We start from the raw sequence: 21323 nt of genomic DNA on the forward strand, positions 1-21323 counted from the left end.
TAACTCAGCTGCACTGAGTCCAAACTTCATCTGCTCCCGAGCTCCCTGTGCTGGAAAAGCAAACAGCTTTAACCAGAACAATGTAGCATTGCCTGGGTAAAGAATGTGATTTACTTGCTTATGTGTGGTATGTGAACATCAGGGCCAGAGGGCGGCACTTGAGTCCTCTCCTTCTTTCTTTTTCCTTTTTCCCCCCCCTTTCCCATTAGAGATGCCTGAGCCACTTGCACTTTTGTTTGGGGGTGAGGAGGAGAATTTGTGGGTTGACAAGAGGAGGTGGGAGCAAGATCTCTGGGAGCCAGGAGTCTGAAACTGAAAAAGCCAACAATCTAGGAGAACTTTGTGGATGAGTTTAAAATTAGACTGAAACAGTGCTTTTATATGGCTGGAATTTAATTCGTCTGACCCTGAAGCTTTAGGTCTGACTGAGATCAAGAATTCCCAGGCTGTGGTCTGTAGAAGTCAGTGCTGTGTGGTGCTCTCGTGTGAACATGGGTCTGTATCAAAGAGATTTACTTCCTGTCTACCTCCTTGTATTTATGAAAAGTTGCAGAAATTCAGTCTGAGAAGCCAGGGAAGCCTCCTGTATTTCTGCTGTTTTTATGTCTGTATCAGTGTGTGGCTTGTGTCTGGAGCCTGTTCACCCTCAAACTGGGATGATGCTATGTGTAAAAGCTGTTCAGAGCTTTTCTCTTTTTAGGCGTGATTTTAACTTTCTTTTCTGTTCCTGTTTGCAGGTTGTGCAGCTTGACATTAAAGAAACTGGTAGTCTTAAAGGAATTGGATAAGGAGCTTATTTCTGGGGTCATTGCTGTCAAAATGCAGGTAATTGCTGCTCAGTTCTAAGAATTGCGTTGTTTGACTGAAAATGCTGGCAGATGCCCAAACTGAGCTTCACCTCCACAGAAGGGTCCATTACAGCTTCAGACTTCTTCCCAAGTATATCAGGGCATTCTGGATGTGTGCAGGCCCTTCTGACCCTTCCCCCATGTTCCTACCACATTTCACTGTTGTAAGCAGAGAATATGAATATTTTTCACTGATGGCTCAGCATGAGCTTATCTGTATGTAAAAATGCTCTTTACAGATCATATGCTGTCACCTCTTCTTCCTGAGCTGGCACTTAATCCAAGCCTGGCTCTCTATTTAACATGCTCACTATGAGGCTGAACACTGCAGTTTAGGGGTCTGGATTGTGTGCCTTCCTTTGCTGGTGGACAGCTCTGCTGTTGGCTCCATAGCCAAGTGCTTGTCAGTGGATTGTAGGGTGCCTGTACGTATTAATTGCTTCCCCTACAATACAGCTGTCATCCTAGGTAGATAACCCACTTTACAACATATGTTTGTGCCATTTAATTAGGTGCCTCCATATAGGTCACCCTGCCTGGAGGCAGGCTGGGAAGGAAGGGGACTCAGTTCCACCACGCGTCACAGCATCAGCTCGGCTCACGTGCTCCCACCACTGCAAATGCTAAAGTGCTTAACGAGTAAAAGCCTAGCAGACCTATAAGTAGAAAAATACCATTAACCATGCTGAAAGGCTGCTCCTTTTCAAATAAAGAACTAGGCAAACCCCTGCATCTATCTGCTTGTGTCAAAGCACACAAAATCTAGTTTGGAAGGTGAAATCTGTGTACAAATCACACAGCTGAGGATTTAATTGGTATTTCTCATCTCTATGAGTTGTCCAGCTGGGGTAAAAATGTGCTCCTCTGTGTTGGAAGGGCTTTGTGCATCCATGCAGTGAGCAGAAAGGCAGAGAATTGCTTCACACACCTGGATTTGTGGGAACCTTGGAAAAAGCACTGCTGCGGGTTTCCAGGCTGTCAGATACTGCTTGTCAAGGCTGAAAGCTTCCATATGTTTGTGCCTCTAGATGGTGGATGCATCACTGTAAGGACCTGAGGCTTGTCAGTGAATGATCTACTCCCACAGTGTGTCAGATGGGGGTTGGAGAATTCAGTAGCTTTTACTAGAGCAAAACCTTCTTTTCTTGTCCAGGTTACTGCTGAGTGGTTGCTCTTTCTATGGGTGAAAGCTTGCCCCAGACCTGCAAGTTCAAAGGGAGTTTTAACATGTGGGACTTTTTGGGTATGTCGTAACCTGCCTTGATGCAGTAATTCAGATGCTGGAACCTGAGTAGTCCTCCCCACACCAGGGCAAATCCCTGAGGAGCTGAAAGACAGAAGGACTTGCTGTGTTCAGCATGTGCATCTGCCAAGTCCTGGGCTGCAGCTCACATCACCAGGCCATCCTTATTTTCCCCTGTCCAATTGACCTAGAAGTGATAGTGGCTGGAATGACCATTGCCCCAGAGAGTACCTCGCCTTGGATGTTCCTTGTGGTGGCTCAGCAACTGTATTTCTTTAGGATCTACTGTTTAACGATGGGTCAGTAGCAATGCAGTTGTCAGAGACAGACAGGTTTGAAGCCCTGCTATTAAAAGTCCCTTTATAGCTTGCAGGTTATGATACTGATGCTGACAAGCTCTTTTAGGGATGCTTCATTTGTGAGCACTCAGGTTTCTGATATGGCTGTTGTTTGAGGCTGGTGATACTGGATCATCAGCTGTATGATCTCTGTTGACTCATTGCCTTTGTGTGGAGAATTGCACGAGAGGTGTCAGACACTGGAGACCTTCCAAAATGGATGACTGAAATCAGACCTAATGAGAGCATTTTGCCTGTGTTTCCCAGGTTTCCTTGCAGCCTCCTGAACAGTGATGTTCAAAGTGTTGTCAACTGTATTTCCCGAGCCGTTGCTCTGTTTATTTGCTGTGGTCTTTTAAAAGCAACTATATTTGGTCTTTCATTAGATTTCGGGTTGCGTAACCAGTAAAGCAAGATTGCTGCTATTGGGAGCTTTGCACAGATGGAGCAGCTGCTGCTGTTGCCAGCAGCCAGGCTCGCTGTGCTTCACTTTCACATGTGCTACTTGGCCTGGGGGTAGCCCTTCGGTCCCTTGCTCTGCTCTCCTGTCTATCTTCTGATCCACTGGAGCTCAGGCACCTCAGCTTTTCCCTGGAGGAGCTGGTGCTGTGAAGGAGCTAAGGCACTGCTGCAGATCACAGCATTTGCTCTGGCTGTCTTAGCTGTATGTTTGGGGAGGAAGGGATGTAAACGAGGCTCTGCTGCTGTCGCATCTCATGATGCTGTTTGAGGCTGATACGGGCAGACCACTTTTCCCTTTGGATGTAGCTTGGAGGTGTTTGCCCACCCCGTCTGTCTCTTATTTCCAAGATGCTGCTTTTTTGAGAGCTACAGTTCTGTGCTTCTGAGAATCAGCCTGTCTGGACAAAGCCAGATCTGCAGCCTCAGCAGAACATTGAGCCAGGGACCTCTGAAACTTGCCACTGTGTTTGAACAATGCAGAAGGGTTTGCTAGGCAGCAGTCTGTCATGTTTTCCTGCTAGTTTTCCCTCAAAGGTTCCCTGTAATGAAATGCTCACGCAGTAAATAGTCCAGTAACTCTGCTAATATATGGCAGCCCACACACAGGGCTGATCTGGATACACTGGGTCTCCAGACTCCACTGAGATGCTTAGGGGATTTTTTTTTTCTTTTATATTCCCAGTACTCACAGTTGTTCAAACAGGTTAAAGTCTCCGCTTTCCCCAGGGAGGGGTGTGTGTACCAACAGAAAAGCCCAGCCTGTCACGGCTAACACTGGAGATTTAAGCATGATGCTGCAGCCTGCAGACCCGGGAGATGATGAGATGTGTACCTATTGGCTGAAGTGAAAATATGAGTCTTGAACTCGAGGGGTGGGGGTTGACTCACAGCTTTTCAGTGCTGGGATTTGGCAGAACAAAAGCTGCATTGTTGCAGTTAGGGACAGTAAATATGCCCAAATCTTTATTAGTCAAATATCTCCCTTTCATCTCATTAATATTTCACAGAAGTGCAAGGTCAGACCCATCGGTTCACTTCTCTGTGGTAGTCCCTGACAACGTTTCCTGGTTTGCAGTAAATAGGACTGGAATGGGTTGTAAGGGCTGGATTCTGGGGAATTCACCCGATGGACTTTGTTTCCGTACAGGGCTCCAAGCGCATCCTGCGGTCTCACGAGATTGTATTGCCCCCGAGTGGACATGTGGAGACGGAGCTTGCACTGACCTTCTCGCTGCAGGTAGGGTGGGACGTGGCCTTTGGCATTGTGGGTCTGAGGTGAAGATCCTCAGCATGTTCTCATGTGCAGCAACACAAACTTGTCTAAATTGCCTCTCAGCACTGCCAACCTGAAGCTGTGTGCTGGTTCACAGTGTTAGGGGACCTTCCTTTTTGTGCATCCTGACTTTGGAGTCCAGGAACATGAAGACTTTCTGCAATCTGTCCTCTTCAAGTTATGGCTGTGGCAGGAACTGGAGCAGAACAGAATGCGTCTTTTTTGCCTTTTGTTGCGTTCTTTGTGAGTATACACTGAAGGATGGCAGCCGTGGGGGTGGCATGAAGCCTCAGGTTGACAGAAGGCAGTAGTAGGAATGAGTCAGATGAACCTCTGATTTGGAGTTGCCAAAGGAGGCACCATTTGGGGTAGCAGGAGCATTGTACTTATAGTTACTGCTGACTCTAGAGTCACAGAAATAGCTGTGAATTGGAGCAACTGCATTTCACTGTTTTCCCTTTTCCTCAAAATGTCTTGCTCTGGTGCTTCCTTCTGAGCAGGGAAATAAGGTAAGTAGAGGCTGGCTTGCTGCAAACAAGATTGGATCTTGAACGCAGAACAGAATGAGACAGACACTCAGAAGTGTTCATATCTGGAATCTCCAGTTACTGTTGGTTAGATCTTGACTCCAGGAGTTTGGTCTGGTAAGGAGAGAGGTTTAAGTGATGATGTGAGGTCTGGTTTTTACTCAGACCCATGCAGGCCTGAAACAGGTAAGATGTTATTGTAGATGGATGATAACCCTGCGGTTGCCCAAGTAGTTACACAGATGGCTCATTCTGTCCTGACGCAGCTCACAGACTGGATTAACTGCATCCCCTTTTTTGTGAACAGGAATAAGCAAGCCACATGCCAGGAATATGCACACCTGGGTCCTGCAGCTGCAGTTTTCCCATGGTTGGGAGCAGAGCTGTAAGATAAGCCAGGTCTCCCCCTGCCAGTCCTGTGTCAGCAAGGAGCAAGTCTTTTTGGAATTAATTGGGAGTATGGTTGGGGTTTTTTTCTGGGTCTCAGAGCAATGCTGCAGCAGGATGCAGAGCATTGGCTTTAATTCTGTTTCCCCTGACGGGGCTGGAAATTGAGCTAGAATAGGAGAGAGTGATGTTCGTGACACTGACCCTTCATAAGAGGTGAGTGAGCTTAAAGCAGAGATGTGCTGCTGGTCTCTGATTACACAAAGTATCAGTGGTCTTGGATGCAGTAAGGCATTCTTGAAAGGCCATAGCGGGATGTTTATGACAGCTTTTGTTGTTACTTAATTGGACAATGTCTGAAAGCTACTCCTAGCTAGCAACTGCAGCTTGGGTCAGATACAGTCTGAATTTAGTGCCTGGGATATATTTGAGAGTGGTGATGGGCCACAAAGTAAAAGCATGTGGATGTCACAGAACAAGAAGGTTTTGGAGTCTTGCAGCAGCTTTATCTTCATATTGCACTGTCAGTTCTTCAAACCTTATGCTTTCCTTTGTGCTACCTGCCTGGATTTGCAGCCCCTCTTACCTTCACATCCACTGCCTGCTCAGCACCTTCTCCTAGGTGACATTTTGTTCTTTGCACAGTGTTTCTTTGTCAGAGCTGAGCCAGAGGTGACAGTGCAGGCTGACAGAACAGTGAGCAGCCCCTTGTGCCTGGCAAGTCTCCACTCAAACTGAAGGGAGGAGTTTCCTGTAGCTTTAATATACACCTGTGTACGACTGGAGTCAGTGGTGTGTCTGATCCTTTTTCACCTTCTAACTGGGGCTAGACCAGCAGCAGCCTTTCTGGCAGGTGAGCTACCATCACCATTACTGCTGGAATGCCTGCTTCTGACCTTCTGTGAGTTTCACAGAATTGACTGAAATTCCCCAGTCATTCCAAGAGCAGCATCACAGCTCTCCCGAGCACTTAATTCCTGTCTTTAGTCTAATACACCTTTCCACATGGAAGGGGTTAGATCAGTGATCTTCAGAAAAGATGTCTTGCCCTGAGTCTCACTGTTCTGGTGATGGCTCCTTCTTCTCCCTCCTCGAAGGTGCCTTGAGGTGCTTGGTGCTTCCTCTAAAAGTCTTGTTTCCAAATGTTTTGATCCAAACTGTTTTCCCCTCCAACCTCTGTCATGGACTGACAATTGCTGAAAAGTTTGGTTGAAACCATTCTGTAGAGTTGAGAAGTTATGGCTGGTGTTAAAAATAGCTGGTCTGTTCTCTGCCAATTGCTTGGTTTTTCTTCTGGGAGCCCTTGCCTATAGTAGAGGACCTGAGTAGCTTCAGTCTCTCTACCTTTACTTTGCCACTTCTCTGAATGCTCATCAGAGGTGGCTGCCTTTGAAAAATGGAGACTTACACATGTATGGACTTCAGCAATTCAGTTTAAACTTTGAAAACTGAACACTTTCAAGTCGAGCTAGCCTGGAACCTAGCATGACTTTGGACTTTAGTTGTAGGCTTGTACTTAAGCAGTCTTGGCGTGGCCCAAATACTTTGAGGAAAGAGCAAGCAGTCCCTCTTTCCTGCTGCCCTTCCAGCACGTAGAAGGGCCTGAGCAGCAAGGGGATGGTAAATGTGAATATGAAAGGTCCCTCTGGCTTTTTGAGCACCTCTTGCCACTTCCCTCTGAAAACTTTCTTCCATCCTTGTTTAGGAACGTTGAACTTCTGTAAAGTCACAGGCTCTGTATGTTTTGAGATGGTCTTTTACTTATGTGATGTGCTGTTCCTCTCCTCTGCATGGCTGCTTCCTTGGGCAAGTAGATCTTGCCCTTGCAGAGCAATCAGCTAATTAGTATTCTTGTTTGTGTGGCCACTGCTCCCAGCTCCCTGCAGAGCAGTCAGGCTTGCTCTGGACTGCAAATTAATATCTCAGGATGTTCCGGTGGTATTTGTGTTTGTCAAGGGTTTTGATGGGCAGGAAGTTGTTTTCACAATGCTCCGAGGAAAAAGAAAAGGTAGGTCTTGCCTACGATGGAAGCAGCCTTTGCTTGGGAATGCCCTGTTTGTCCAGTGTTTGCAGGGCAGCCTCAGCTCCAGGCAGCACCTCTGGGGCTCCAGTTCTGGGCAGCCTCTGTTTAGCTGTTGGGGAAAATATCCTGGAGGCTGCTTATCTCCCTGGAGCCACATTTGGGTACAGCCCTTCCCAAACTGAACAGCTCCTCCGTGCCCCTGGGCTGTTTTTGGTGTGCTTGGCTGAGCTGTTTGGGTAGACCTGAAATCTTCTAGGGGATAAGGAAAAATTGTCCCCTGAGTGTGAGTTTGCTGCAGGCACTTCTAAAAGCCCTGGAGTTAATCCCTAGGAATGGAGGTTACTTGTGGAGCAGGCAGCTCAGGAGATATTGTCAAGAAACCTAATAAACTTTTCCTTTGTTTCCCACTCAGTACCCTCACTTCTTGAAGAGAGAAGGCAACAAGCTTCAGATCATGCTGCAGCGGCGGAAGCGCTACAAGAACCGAACCATTTTAGGCTACAAGACCCTGGCTGTGGGGTCTATCAACATGGCTGAGGTGAGCTGCACTTGACATGGTCTCTGTTTACAGAGGTGGATGTTTTCCTTTCTCTTCAAACCCATTATTGTCATGTTCTTCATTGAGAAGTGCTTGGCAGGATTTCACATAGCTGTCATAGTATCTGTAATCAATATTTACAGGGCAATATTTTAAACAGGTTTTACTACTGAGTAATAACAGCGTTTTCTGCATTGTATCTTGAGAGCTAAAGCTTTCACAGGCTGGCTTATGACCTTGTGAGGGTTTTATTGTTGTTTTGTGGCTCTTCTAGAGTTAGGGTTTCCAGATCAAAAGTGCAGAACAAGACAGATAGAATTGCTTGGGCAAGCCTTCAAACCCTGAGAAATGGTAAAGTTAAAGCAAAGTTTGATGTGCTTCTCAGTGCCACGGTATGAGAGCTCAGGATTAAGTAATTTCTCCCATTTTGCTTGAAACTCTGTTTGCCGCTCTTATTGCATGGCTGTTGGTAATGTAGGTGAAGTTCTATTTATGAGAAGTGATAAAATTAATTCTGGAATCAAGTATAGATAAATTATTCACTAAGGCTTTCTTAATGGTGTAGCTTCATGCTTCATTATTTTGTGCCCTGCTCAATCTCTACTGTTTCTGTTTCTGAGTATTTAGGGATGAACTTAGCAATAGCAAGTTCAGCTTAATACCAGTATTTTTATATCAGATTCCACTCTGTCAACAGATAATTTTTATCCAAAATAAGTTGGTGTTATGCTGTGGTGAATCATTACTGTATTAAATAATTCATTATAAAGACTGCTTCTCCCGTGTGAGTTCAACTACCCTCAGTCTTACAGTAAATGGTGAACTTCTCATTTGAATTGGCCAAGTTTGTGGTGTTGTAGCTAATGTTTCTCCTGTACTGTGTTAGATTTGTTGAAGAACTAGAAATTAAATAGTGCTGTAAGGCAGAAAACATGTGGGCCCATTAATTAGAGCCATCAGTGAACTTAAAAATTCACTTGGGCATTTGCTGCTGCTGCATGTGGTTTTTCTTATGTCTGTTTGTAATGTCAGCTGACTAAGGTCAGGAGGTCAAAAGTGTTTCAAGGTGCACCATGTCAGGAATTGGTTGCTTTCCAGCACATCGGGAATATTTATGAAATTGAAGTCTTCAGAAAACAGATTTTACAAGCTAACCCCCTTCCTTTTGCAGTTTATTAGGATAATGACCTCTCAACTGCACTGAGTCCTTTCTTAAAAGAAGAAAAAATAGTTCTTTTAGCTGTTGAAACAAAGCAGAGAATTGGAGTTGTGGGTCTGAGCAGAGTTTCAGAGCAGGGGCATGTGTTTCTCATCAGCTCAAGCCTGTTTAGAACCACGTGAGAAGCTGACAAAGCAGCCTGTTGTGTGTTGGAAAGCTGAGGTGCAAATCTGAGGATGTACTTGCTGACTCTTGGGGGGCAGGAGAAGAGCAGAAGACTTACATTCCACGGAGAGCCCTGTGAGTGGCAAAGGAAAGAGAAACCTGCATTGAGATGCTCCTCTGCCTCCACTATTGTCTTGGTTTTCATATCCTACTGCTTCATTATCACTGGGGTGGCCAGTTCCTCTCAGATTTATGTATCAGCTCTCTGGAGCAGGGATTTTTCTCTTTAGGAAGCACTTTACATCTGTATCTCACCAGGAACTTTGGCCTTTACTGGCTCTTTTGCTAGGCTTTAAGACAAAATTATGTTCCTTAATTAGGTGTTCATAAGGTAGGTAAGTTGACAATTCAGATCAGTACTGTGCTGTGGAAGCCAATACCTAGTAATGTGGTAGTCAAGTACTGTGCTTCAAGGATGAGCCAATTGACTCTTAAGCTCAGAATGTTATTTTTTTTTGTTTCCTTCCATCACTTTTATTAGTAATCAGACAAAATCTCAACTAATGTGTCTTGCATGCAAGTGACTCCTCTGGTTGCAGAGTCTTGGCTTGCTTCTGTTCTTGGAAATGTGGAGTAACTGTGTTAACATAAATCCTCTAGTATGCAAATGATGCAAGTGTGAATACATTTAAGAGCAGATTAGTACTGCTTAATTTCTGTCCCAGGTCATGCAGCACCCAACAGAAGGTGGCCAAGTTCTGAGCCTTTTCAGCAATATCAAAGAGGCTGCAGTGAAGGTAGCAGAGATCTGGATCTTCTCCTTGTCTAGTCAGCCAATCGACCATGAAGACAGCACCATGCAGGCCAGCCAGAAAATCAAGTCTACAGGTAAGAGTACTGCCACATGCTCTGGGGACCAATGTCTTCTTGGACTAGCTGGAATTAAACCCCACCTGGGCTTAGATTCTTCATGGGATAAAGAAGAGCTGGTTTGCATAAGTTGCTGTGTCTGTAACTGATTCATGCAAAGAAGACCCACTTTGCACATGTGTTTTTGTGAAAGCAGGGAGTGTGACAGGAGTGGGAGATTGAATTGTCAAAGCTTCTCCTGAATGCCACACCAGGCCTGATCCATCCAGCAAGGGGTTAACTGTGTTCTCAACAGTGCTCTCCCAGCATCACTGGTGGGTGTGTTGAGAATCTGTAGCTTCTCACCTGGATAACAGCGATGTATTCAGAAGATTCACGTTTAAGCCTTGCTTTCATCTTTTTTTTCCTTTTGAGCATTCTACAATAAATCTCATTAACTTTAGATGAGACCTGCAAACCTGCAGCATGTGTTGCTGTGGATGATGGCCTGGTTTAACGAGTGTACGTGGCCTGGTTTAATGAGTGTAAAGCCATGGTGTTGTGCACTGTACAGGGAAGACACTGAGTTTCTACTTGTGATGATCTTTTTGTGTGGCACCAGCCTTCTGTTCACTGCTGCAAAAGTGACCTGTTGAAGGTAGTGCATGCAGGTGCTTGGGTGTTGTTGCACGAGTCCAGGCAGCTCACCTGAAGTGTCATTTCAATAAGGGGTTTAGACTTTCCTGTCATGTTTTACTTGCTCCTTTAAGCCAGTTATGCCCATGTTAGGGGAAAAAAAATCCTCTTTTCTCCCTGTGGAGAAACCTCTTTATTTGCTGCTGTCTACCAGGTGGTTCTTTCCAGGGTGAATAGAGGTGGTGTGTCAATGAGCCATATCTGTGTGCTGCTCCTTCCTTCTTACTGGGTTTGTTTCTGCTTGTTCATTACCCCCAGACAGTTCCCATCTCACTGGTTCTAGCACAGATAGATGCCTGCTGATTTATCTTCTTATGTGCCTCCTTTCTTGATTTGTGACTTAGTTGGCCTTTGCTGCTCCTGAGATGAGACTGTAACCTCACCTTAAAGGAGTTTCACAGGATCTCTCCCCTCTTTCCTTCCCTTTCAGACAACTATTCTGAGGAGGAGTACGAGAGCTTCTCTTCTGAGCAGGAGGCCAGTGATGATGCCGTACAGGGCCAGGTACTGTTTAGGGCATGGTTTCTCCCTGTGAGTTCAGCAGAGCATGTACACTCTCAGCTCATGCTTGAAACTGTCTGTTTTTTCAACTAAACCATGCCAGTGCGAGACTATTTAGCTGCAGTGGAGAAAGCCTGCACAGCAACCCATTTCTTCTACCATGCTGTGGTTTATCTGTTCATGTGTTTGGACTTGATCCCCCTTAAAAAACATTAGTATCCTTGTATTTCTCAGCTTAATGGTCAAGGCATCACTTGATTGCTCTGTAGTGCTGTTTGGATTCAAATAGCCCAGCTGGATCCCAGCTGTAATTAAAAGGCCAGTGGGGTCTGTGGCAGTCTTTATTCTTTAATACCTTTTGCAAAATAGGTCCTTACAGAGAATCCACTGCTGAGATGCTTTTGAGTTTGGGTCTTATTTACCTTCAGACTCTGGCATCACCTGCCTTCCACCTCTGGGAGGGTCCTGAAAGACGAACCCAACAAAATGTGGGGCTGTGACTGTCCTTGTTCCTTGAATGCAAAACTAGTACTGTTTTGGTTCTCTGAGCTGTTATTCCTGACTGCAGACCTGGTTCACTTCCTTTTCCCTCTGCCATCGTAACTACAATTAAAGGAAATGCTGAATGCCTGGAAGACAGTGCAGGAGATTCATCTTCATAGAAGGAACATTTTTAGTACATAAATGCTCATGTGTCACAGAATCACAAAGGTAACACAGGAATCCTCTTTCTGTTCAGGATTTGGATGATGATGAGTACGAGCTGGGGAAGCCCAAGAAGCAGCGGAGATCGATAGTAAGAACGACGTCCATAACCAGGGTCGGTGGAAATTAGTTTTACTAACACTGACGGGGTTTGGCCAGGATGTGCAGTGCATGTGGCTTATGGGAGCTGCAGAGCTAGACATGCTGGCCCAGGAGAAAGCTTGGGGTCACAATCACAGCATGCAAAGAGCTATCAAAAGCAGCCAATTCAGGGAGTGGGACTATCCAAGGTATGTGCATGTGCATTCTGGAATGTCCTTTGGCTGCAAGGGTAAGGAGCTCCAAAAATCATGTATGAATTTCCACCTCACTGAAGAAGCCAGTGCAGGATCTATGCTCATGTAAGTCCTTAAAGTAGCTGTAAGCGAAGGAAATCTCTTCATTTGTGCTCTGCATGGGAGAAGTCAGCAGGAAGGTTTCAAAATGAAGTAGCTTAGGCAGAGCCTGAAGTTTGACAGATGAACATGAGGTGTTGCATGTGGTGCTGAGGCAAAACAAATAGCTGGATATTATATATATAGAAGCTTTGGAAAGATGCATGCAGCTATCCACCCTCACACAAGCATGAATGTGCCTGCAATGCTGCACTTGTGTGGAACAGGGACTTAAGCCTGACCAGGCCATAATACAGCTTTCTGTTTGCACAGGTGTTTATGCATGTCCATGATGACAATAAGTTGGAATCACTGGGATGTGTTAGGTTTGGTTTTGGGGTTAGGAGTAAATTTGGAGATCATTGTACCACCTGCAAGGCTTTTTCTGAAATCCATGTTTTTAAAAGGTCTGAAATAAACCCTCTTTTGACCTGAATCTAACACTATAAAGATTCTTTCTATGAGACCAGGAGTGTGGTTGTTCATATCCTCGATGTCTTTAGTATTGTTTGTAAGTGTCAATGACCAGCTAGGATAAAATCCACCACTTGGTTATTAAGGAAGCAACTCATAATAGGACTGTGTTTCTAGCCTTTACCTCTGAATTGATAATGAATTTCCAGTGTGTGTGACTGGTGCAAACGTGGGTTTGGTGCTGCCACTTAACATCAGCCCAGCTCCAAACCAAATCCCCTCTCTGTCAAACCATTCAGAACAGCAAAGAGCTCTTGCCATGTCACCTTAGCTACTGCATGCTGTGTCCTCCCTCCACAGACTGCCCAGCTGGTCCAAAGGTGGTCTGTGTGATGGATGATTTTGTTTGATGTCCTAAACCAGGGGAAAACTGTCACTATCATGAGAGCATCTTGGCCTCACAGATGTATTGGGGACAGAAATAGGACAGTCTTTGAAGGGTCTGGTGCATTTATTTCACCTAAACTTCAACTGTCTACGAGGTACCGGCACTGGCAGGGTATGAGTTCAGAGGTAAAGGGCTAGTTTTGAAGACGTGGGTTTGTATGAAGTGTCTGAGGCCAGAGTGGGAGCAAGCAGTTGGACTTGCAAGAAGAGCTCACGTGAGACACAGGAGAGCCATCAAATTGAGAGACTTTCTTCACGTATGAGTGTCCTGGTGCCAGCCGCCTTTTCCTCTCTTTTCTCCTGACACACGGATGTCACCTTAAATGCTCTGTACCAGCACTCAAATTTGGGCCCTTCTCATCTTCCTTTTCTTCCGACCATGCATTTTGGGTTGGTCTCTGACAGGCAGAGGACTGGACAGCTCATGGCAGATCTCAACTGTTTCATTCTACAAAAGATGGGACTGTTGGGAGCCAGCAAACACAAAGAAAATGCAGTCGTTTGGCTTGTGCTCTCTTGGACTTGGTGCTTGCTAGTGTCCGGGTTCTGGAGCTATGACTAGGGAAGCACTTTTGTGATAGGGAGAAGCCCCGCAGCTTTTCTCCAGTGCTGCTAGTCAAATAAATGAACCTGCCAGATGCACTGCAAGCTCCTTAGAAAAAAGGTTGATTTAGTAGTAAAACTGTATGTGTTCTTTGGGTCAGGGGTAGATACCTGTGTTGGCTCACCCTTGTTAAGAATCAGAAAAATTGACAGTCAAATGTTTGCCAGAGATATATTGAACAGGTGAAGGAGGTGAAATGATTTATCTGCTGTGTGTTCAGCCATGAGTGTTGGGCCATCTGTCAGGGCCAGAAGATTTCTGTTGCTTGGTGGAGTGAGACCTGGTTTGTGATAATGCAAGAATGAAATTATCATAGGTGTGGAAAAGCTGATTTCAGTGAAAGAACAGCAGAAATGTGGTCTGTGGTGCCAGGAGTTGTTTGATTTGAAGCAGCAGCTAAAGCACCAGTGTGAGGTGTGTCTGGGCTTCTTGCGGGTTGGGAGAAAAAAGTTCACTTAATGCTTTGTTTACGTGAAAGTATCTTTAACTTGCAGCAACAAAACTTCAAACAGAAGGTTGTGGCATTACTGAAGAGGTTTAAAGTGTCTGATGAGGTGAGTAATTCATTCTGTCTTATGTGTTGCCCTCTGCTTGATACATCTTGCTTTAGGCTTCAGAAACACTGTCTGATTTCCCCATGGTTTCCTTCGCTTTATTTTCAAATCTACAGTGGATGTGACCTTTCCTTACACCCGGCCTTGCATGGAGGCTTGAGGGCCAACTTCTAAATGTCAGCAAACATTTTCTAGATCAAGTTTTATCAAAAGCAGATTTTGGCAGCCATGTGTGTACGCATTAGTTTTGCAGACTGCTTTGAAATTATCTTTGACCCTTTCAAAGGCAAATAATCTATGGTGTATATTGCTTGTGAAGTTAAATCCCAGCCTGTTTGATCATCTTACTAGAACAGCCAGTCAAGACATGAAAAACTTGGATAGGGAGTGCAGATCCACAGGAGTCAGCTGTTTGGTCATGGCTGAAAATGATGAAACAGATCCAGAACCCCTGTTTAACATTAAGTATCTAATATAAAAAAAGTTAACAGCTCAGTGGCTGTATGTCTGTGTGTTGATTTTTGTGGCTTGTAGGAAAGAGTGAGTAAGTCCTCGTGCTTCCTTACACTTCCAAACAGTCCTGTTAGCTTTGCTGTTCTTCCCAAGTTAGCTCAGCAGAGTCAGCACCCACAGCTAAGGGCTCAGACAGCTGAGCTGCTGCTTTTCAGGAGCTGCCACTCAAAAAAGCAAGCTCTGAACTGGGCACAGCTCTGTGCTTACTCTGGGCTATGTGTGAAGCAACCCATGAAAGTTTAATGTGAGGTATCTGTTCCCTTCTGCCTTGTGTGTGGGTGGCAGTGGATCCTCAGCCAGGTTTCAGGCGCCTCCTGTGGACATTTTTGGGTATCAATTCAGGAGGTGTCAAGGCAGCTTTTTCAGTAAAACCCAAGACAAGTTACACTGTTGGGAATACTGAAGTTTTGTACTGGTTCTAAGAAAACCAGGACTCTTTGGGGCCTTTTCTAAAGCATTTTTTACAGAATGCAGTTGAATAATGGACATAACCTGTGGTTAAATGTCTTACTCATGGATGCCTAGTCCAGTATAAAACTCCTGCTTAATCAGGCACTGACAAACTTGATCCAAAGCAAGCATTTCTCATGTACTTAGTATTCCTGTTGGATATAGTATCCAAGCACCAGGAATAGAATCTTACTTCAAGACTGGTGTGCTGCATTCTGGGGGGAGTACAGGTGACTTGGGATTGGTCTGGCTCCTAACAGGATCAGTGATACCTATTTCTGTCCTGCATGCAGGTTCTGGATTCAGAGCAGGACCCAGCAGAGCATGTTCCAGAAGTGGAGGAGGATTTGGACCTTCTGTATGACACACTGGATATAGAGAACCCCAGTGACAGTGGGCCAGAAATGGAGGATGATGACAGTGTCTTGAGCACTCCAAAGCCAAAGTTAAAGTAAGTGTGAGACAGCTTATGCTGGGCCAGGGAAAGACCGTGCACAGTGTCAGCACAAATGAGATGTTGGTTTTATACCCACACCTTCATTCTGGTTTTCCCCTTTGTTGGAGCCCTAGTGTGTGTTGTAAGAATGGGAAGGACTGTTTGTGAGCTCAGGGTAGCGTGCATGGGATCTAACTTCCCCTCAGTTCTTCCTTGTTCCCTTTGCAGATGTTCCATGCCCTGCCTCCTGAGCATAGGGGTAGGAATGGCTGACAGGCCAGCAGAGTTTTGAAAAGATGGCAGAAACAAGCAGGAAATGTGTGCCAAGGCAGAAGATGGTGTCGTTGGAAGCTGCCGAAGTAGTGGCAGAGATGGGCAAGGCAGAACTGTCTTTCAGGAGAGGCCAGTAATACCCTGTGTGGAAAGAGTCTTTGCAAGGATTAAGAAAGCAGAACTACAGGAAACAAATTGATTCCTCAGGGCCCAAGGGCACTAACTGCAGGGACACATAGATACACTTAAACCTGTTCTGAAAGGGCTTTTGTGCGCATTGATGTGTGGGTCAATCACAGCACTGTGGAGCTGAGCCGGGGATCACTGGCTTGGGGTCTTGAGTAGATGCAGAACCCTGAGCTAACAAAGCTGTGTCACATCTTTGCCCAAAAAAACTGAAGATATGAGCCTGTTCAAGTTGCACTCGTGCTGTTGGCTGGTGTGTGGTTGCATGCTCAGGCCTTCAGTGTTGTGATGGCTCTGAAAAGCATCAGGGTACTGGCCACTGCAATTGGTCAGTACAGCACCTGTTAAGTGCTGGCTAATTTTTCCAGGTGTACTGATATACTCATTAATGTAGAATAACCTAGTTGGGCTAAGAATAGATTCTGAGTCTAGAGTGACTTGTTCCCAATCAGTGAGCCAGAAAATAGAGGATAGACTGAAGCAGCAGTGATAAGTGATGGGGCTGGTGGTTTATAAAGGTGTTTTGGAGCTTGACCCAAGATACCACCAGTTGGTAGGCCCTACCTCGAAAGGGTTTGAAAGTTAGATGTGTTGTGTTAAGCAGTGGGTTTGAAACACGCCAAGATGTTTTGTTGTACATACTGAGAGTTCACATCCTGTTCCCTGGAGCTGAGGAACTAACTGGAATATGTGATTACTGGCATAATGCTGGAAAAAGAAATTACTGTGCCTCGTTCTGGAGAGACACTTTTGGGTTTTCTGTGTCCAGTTCTTGTGTTCATATCTTGAAGAGGATGTGGTGAATGCTGATGGCTTGTAGGCAGGTTTTCCCTACAACAACAAAAAAAAAATCAGTTCCTTAAATTGTAATTGAGTCTTGTAGCCTGGTGTGATGAACTGCCTCTTGCATGGAAACACAATCTGGTTGTGTGTGTGCTGTCTTATCTTATTGAGTAAATGTGTAATTGGAGCCTAGGGCTGACAGCCAAATCCAGATGCAAGCTGGAAATAAAATGCATATTAGCACCAAGAGTCACTTACTCACAGGAGCAGAGTATTGGAGGGTGGAAGGGGAGGTGGTAATTCTGGTTGCTGTATTTCAGTCAGGAGCTAGACTGTGTCTGGAATGTTGTGTAGTTCAATCAGTGTTTGCTAAGTGAAACAAGATTGGCAGGATGAAACTTTGCACCTGGTGCTTGGAGCAGTGAGGACACAAATGCTTGTGTGGGGTGAATGTGCATTCTGTTGTGCTGCGGGAAGATGCTGGACCCACATGCTCACCCTGGATTTTTATGGAAGGAAAAGCTGCTGTTTGGTGTGCAGTGTGAGAGTGTGCAAGCATTCCTAGTAAGATCTCTATGAAAATAGTCTCCTGTGTGGCAAGTGACAAGTTGGATCCATTAAATGGAGAGTGGTCAGTCAGTGTCAGGGCTAGACAGGGATCCTTGGACTTTCTGGCTTCTCTTACTGTCCTTCCGGCCCTTTCAAAAGTAGCCTATAAATTTTACTGGAATGACTAGAGAGTAGTAAGACCCACTGGGAATAGTCATGTTGCTTTGCTCTGAACGTTGGTGGACTTTCCCTGTCAGTGTTTGTGACAATAAGAAACTCATTTTGCTTTTCTTATCCAGACCCTATTTTGAAGGACTGTCCCACTCCAGCTCTCAGACAGAAATTGGTAGCATCCACAGCATCAGGAGCCAGAGAGAACCATCAAGTCCTGTAAGTCATGTTTCAGAAGTTACCTATCTGCAGGTAGTACAGCAGATCTGCACTGTCTCTATTTGTGTGTGTAAATTAAAGCACCTTCTGTGACTTCCTTCAAAGACTTGGATGCAGAGATACGGATTTTCTGCTAAGAAAACATTTGGTTGGGTGTTTTGGTGGTGCAAGGGGGCCAGTGTGGGGGGTGGTTTTTTGTTTGGTTCATTTGGGGTTTTTTGTTTTGTTTCTTAATGCAAGTATTGTATTAACTCAAGGATACATCTTCAGGTCATGTATTGAATACTTGCTAATGGTATGAATAGTTTCAGATTTTCATATGCTTGAAATGACTGCCAGGACAGGAGATGTTGCCTGGGAGTTTTAGGGACTGTTTGGAGGAAGCTTTACCTTCCTGTTGTTAGGGTATTTTTCATGGTGGCTGAGAGCAAATACTGAGAGGGATCTTGCACCCTTTTCCATCCTCTATGGATGGCATATTGGGTGCATAAAGTGTTGGTCCCATTCCAGGGCACTTCCTTGCCTCTACTGTGTTTTGTGCATGAGCTTTGCCCCATCCCACATTAACGTGTTTGGCTGTGGTGGGACCAGGAAGTACTCCTGGTCATTCTGCAGAGTTGTGTGATGTTTAGACAGAGAACTGTGTCTTTTGAACAGACTGATCCAGAAAGTGTGGCTGGAAACTGTGCTGGTGCTAAACCTCCTGATGATTTTTCTCCTCTTAAGCAGGTAGAAGTGCCTGAAAAGACAAAGAGTCTTGGATCCAAACATACAGGAGATGGTATTTCTGATACTGTCCCTTATGTAAGTTGAAAATGCATTTGTTGATGTTCCTCCTGTCAGTTTGGGTGTCAGCTGTGAGCTGCATTCTGTTTTTCTATCCATATAGCCATGTTTGTCTGTCCATATAGTTGCACATGCAACACAACTTCATGGTAACTGCATCAGCTGCAGTGAAGATAACACTGAGCTCTCCTTCTGTGCTTGGTTGTTGGAGGTTCTTGTCTTTGTCTTTTGCAACTGGAATGCTCTTTGTGGCCTTCTGTTCAAACAACCTTTCTCTTGGTTTGAGGAAGGCTGGCCCAAAGTGTGCCACTGAGTGTGTGTACCATCCTGAAAAAGGATTCTCAGGCCTGTTCAGTTCTATCAGACGAAAGTATTACTTCAGGCCTAAGTGGCAGAAATCAAGCTGGTCCTGGGGTAAAACACCCAAAGCTCAAGTTGCTCTGCTGGGGACATGAAATGTGTAACGTGTCTCCCATGTCTTTCTTTCTCTCTCCTAGTTCATTTGGGTAAGCTGAATTAGTCTACACTGCATGAAGGGTCATGCCCCTGGCTTTTAGCTGGGAGGGTCCCTGTTCTCAATAGCATATCTGAACACCTTTCCTTCCTCCAGCTCCCTTGTGAGGCAGAGCTGGGAACTGGTACCCCCAGATAGCCAATGTTGGCTTCTGTCTTTTGACAGTGAATAGCGTGTCTGGAAGAGGCAGGCTCAATGTGCCCCAGCCAGAGCTAAGCTCTCCTGATGAGACAGAGGGCAGAGTTTGTTTCTGGTAACTCTGTTCCCTGTGTTTTTGCAGGAGTCTAACCAGCAAGCTGAGGTCCAGGAGGCTGAACTCCCCACACCAGATGTGTTTGTTGAGAAGCTCCCACCTAGTGGGAAGATCACTAAGACAGAGTCCCTCATCATCCCATCCACCAGGTACAGAGAGGGGGGACAGCATTGTGCCTGTGCAGGGCTTCTCAGGCAGTCATGGACAGCGTGCTGGGATTTAGTCGTGATGCCACTGACTGCAAGGACACCCTCCTTGTGTTTGGGCATTTGGTAAATGAATGCTCAGAACCCTGAGGGGCAGGTCTGAGGCTGCTTCTGCCTCCTGTGTTGTACCTACTCCATAACCAAGAAAGTTTTATAGAACTCTGGAACTGCTTGCTCAAATATACTGTTGCTGAGTCAATGTCTGATGCTGATTTTGGCTTGAAAGGTGGTTGTCAAGTCAAACTCTGTCCTGTTAAGCCTTCACAAATAGGATAGTGAATGTGGGCTTCAGCAATCCCATGGTATAATTTCTCTAGCCATTTGCAAGTAAATAGATGTTCTTTTGGAGGTATTTCTGTGCTGCTTTGGGATGTGTGACTGCAGTTTGCAAGACTGCATCCTATTATGCTGGTGCAGCAATAGCAGAACAGTGTGGGTCAAAGCATGGGCTGTGGAGGCTTTCGTGGGACTCCTGGGAATGTGCTCTGTAGCTGAACCAGGTGCTCTGCACTATCAGAAGCAGAACTGACAGGTCTCATGCTAACTCAGATCTAACTGCACAGTTCCCCAGTGCCTCCACTCATGTTGTTGAGGTTGCCAGACTGGAAGATCTGGGATTTGGGAGTTGAGTCTCACTTGGATATGAGCCAGCTCTGGAATGTAAGCACATCTCTCTAGCAGGTCTGAAGGGAAGCAGACAGGACGCCGGGGAAGAAGCACATCTCTGAAGGAGAGGCAGCCAGTGAGGCCACAGAACGAGAGAGCGAACAGCCTGGACAATGAGCGCTCTCCAGACACCCGGCACCACTTACAGGTGTGAAGAAGATTGCTGTCTCTCTAGCCACTCAGTTTTTTCCTCTTCTCCAGCTGTCTCCTGTGGTCCTTTTCCTTCTGGTCCAAGTTCTGTGTCTGCTGGAAAGAAACTGGACCCCACAGTTTCAGGAAGGAGGAATTTATACCTTTTTATTCTGTTCCATTTGTTGGGATTTGCCAGCTTGTTGTTTTGTCAGCCAGCCATAAACTGAAAACACTGTAACAGATTGTTAGAATGAGAAATGAATAGGGATGTGTTGAGGAATTACTCCTTTGAAATAAGGCAGATTGCTAGGATTGCAGTAGGGGACTGTCTTGTGCACAGCATGTGCGCCATGCTTTTGTTAGCTGCAAGACTCAAGTATTTCCCTCCTTGAAGGAGATTGCTCCTGGCTTTTATGAATTCTAAATTATTGGGCTACTGTTAGTTGGTATAAAGTGATGTAAGCAGAAGTGCATGGCAGAAGAGTAATGACCACCAAATATAGGGTGACTAATATTGAAGAAGCTACTGAGTGTCAGTCCCAACAGCCTGTGTGCTGCTAGTGTGTGCCTTTGCTGATGGCGTGACTCTCATGCATTGCAAGAACAGGAGCTGGTGGGTTGATGGTTAGAGGTGACATCTCCTACTGTTCTCTTCTCCATGTCTTTATTTCCAGATCCCCAGGAAAACAGTGTATGATCAACTAAATCACATCCTGGTTTCCGACGACCAGCTGCCAGAAAACATTATTCTTGTCAATACATCTGATTGGCAAGGCCAGGTAAAGGCAGGAGATGTTACCTGAAGCACAGTTCTCTGTTCTGTTCCTCCTCAGGAATGGGCAGGCCTTGAGCTGTACCGCTGACCAAGTAGGTTCTGTTGCTTGATTGGAAGAGCAGTGGTGGTGCGTGGGGGCTGGCAGCATACTGAGTGCTCAGTGCCTACAGGTTGGATTTCATTTAACTAGGAGATGCTGTGGATCTTGTAAGGCTTTTGCCACCTGAGTCTTTCTGCAGAGGTG

At 45.5% G+C, this 21323-nt stretch overlaps 1 protein-coding gene across 7 annotated transcripts in view; it reads left to right on the forward strand.

Annotated features, from left to right (window-relative positions):
- PACS2 (phosphofurin acidic cluster sorting protein 2) overlaps positions 1 to 21323 on the forward strand; it is an 80081-nt gene that overhangs the window by 26433 nt on the left and 32325 nt on the right. Inside the window, exons 2-14 of one of the 7 annotated variants that reach the window (XM_071564681.1) lie at positions 738 to 825; positions 4039 to 4128; positions 7514 to 7639; positions 9689 to 9851; positions 10939 to 11012; positions 11749 to 11829; positions 14108 to 14167; positions 15424 to 15581; positions 17657 to 17747; positions 18474 to 18551; positions 19328 to 19449; positions 20185 to 20320; positions 20979 to 21083. In XM_071564681.1, coding sequence (XP_071420782.1) covers positions 738 to 825; positions 4039 to 4128; positions 7514 to 7639; positions 9689 to 9851; positions 10939 to 11012; positions 11749 to 11829; positions 14108 to 14167; positions 15424 to 15581; positions 17657 to 17747; positions 18474 to 18551; positions 19328 to 19449; positions 20185 to 20320; positions 20979 to 21083 — 1372 coding nt within the window. The remainder of the gene's footprint in view (positions 1 to 737; positions 826 to 4038; positions 4129 to 7513; positions 7640 to 9688; positions 9852 to 10938; positions 11013 to 11748; positions 11830 to 14107; positions 14168 to 15423; positions 15582 to 17656; positions 17748 to 18473; positions 18552 to 19327; positions 19450 to 20184; positions 20321 to 20978; positions 21084 to 21323) is intronic. The other 6 variants (XM_071564682.1, XM_071564683.1, XM_071564684.1 and 3 more) reach the window with 6 other exon arrangements.

Source organism: Pithys albifrons, chromosome 10 (genome assembly GCF_047495875.1).
Source record: "Pithys albifrons albifrons isolate INPA30051 chromosome 10, PitAlb_v1, whole genome shotgun sequence".
Lineage (NCBI taxonomy): Eukaryota > Metazoa > Chordata > Aves > Passeriformes > Thamnophilidae > Pithys > Pithys albifrons.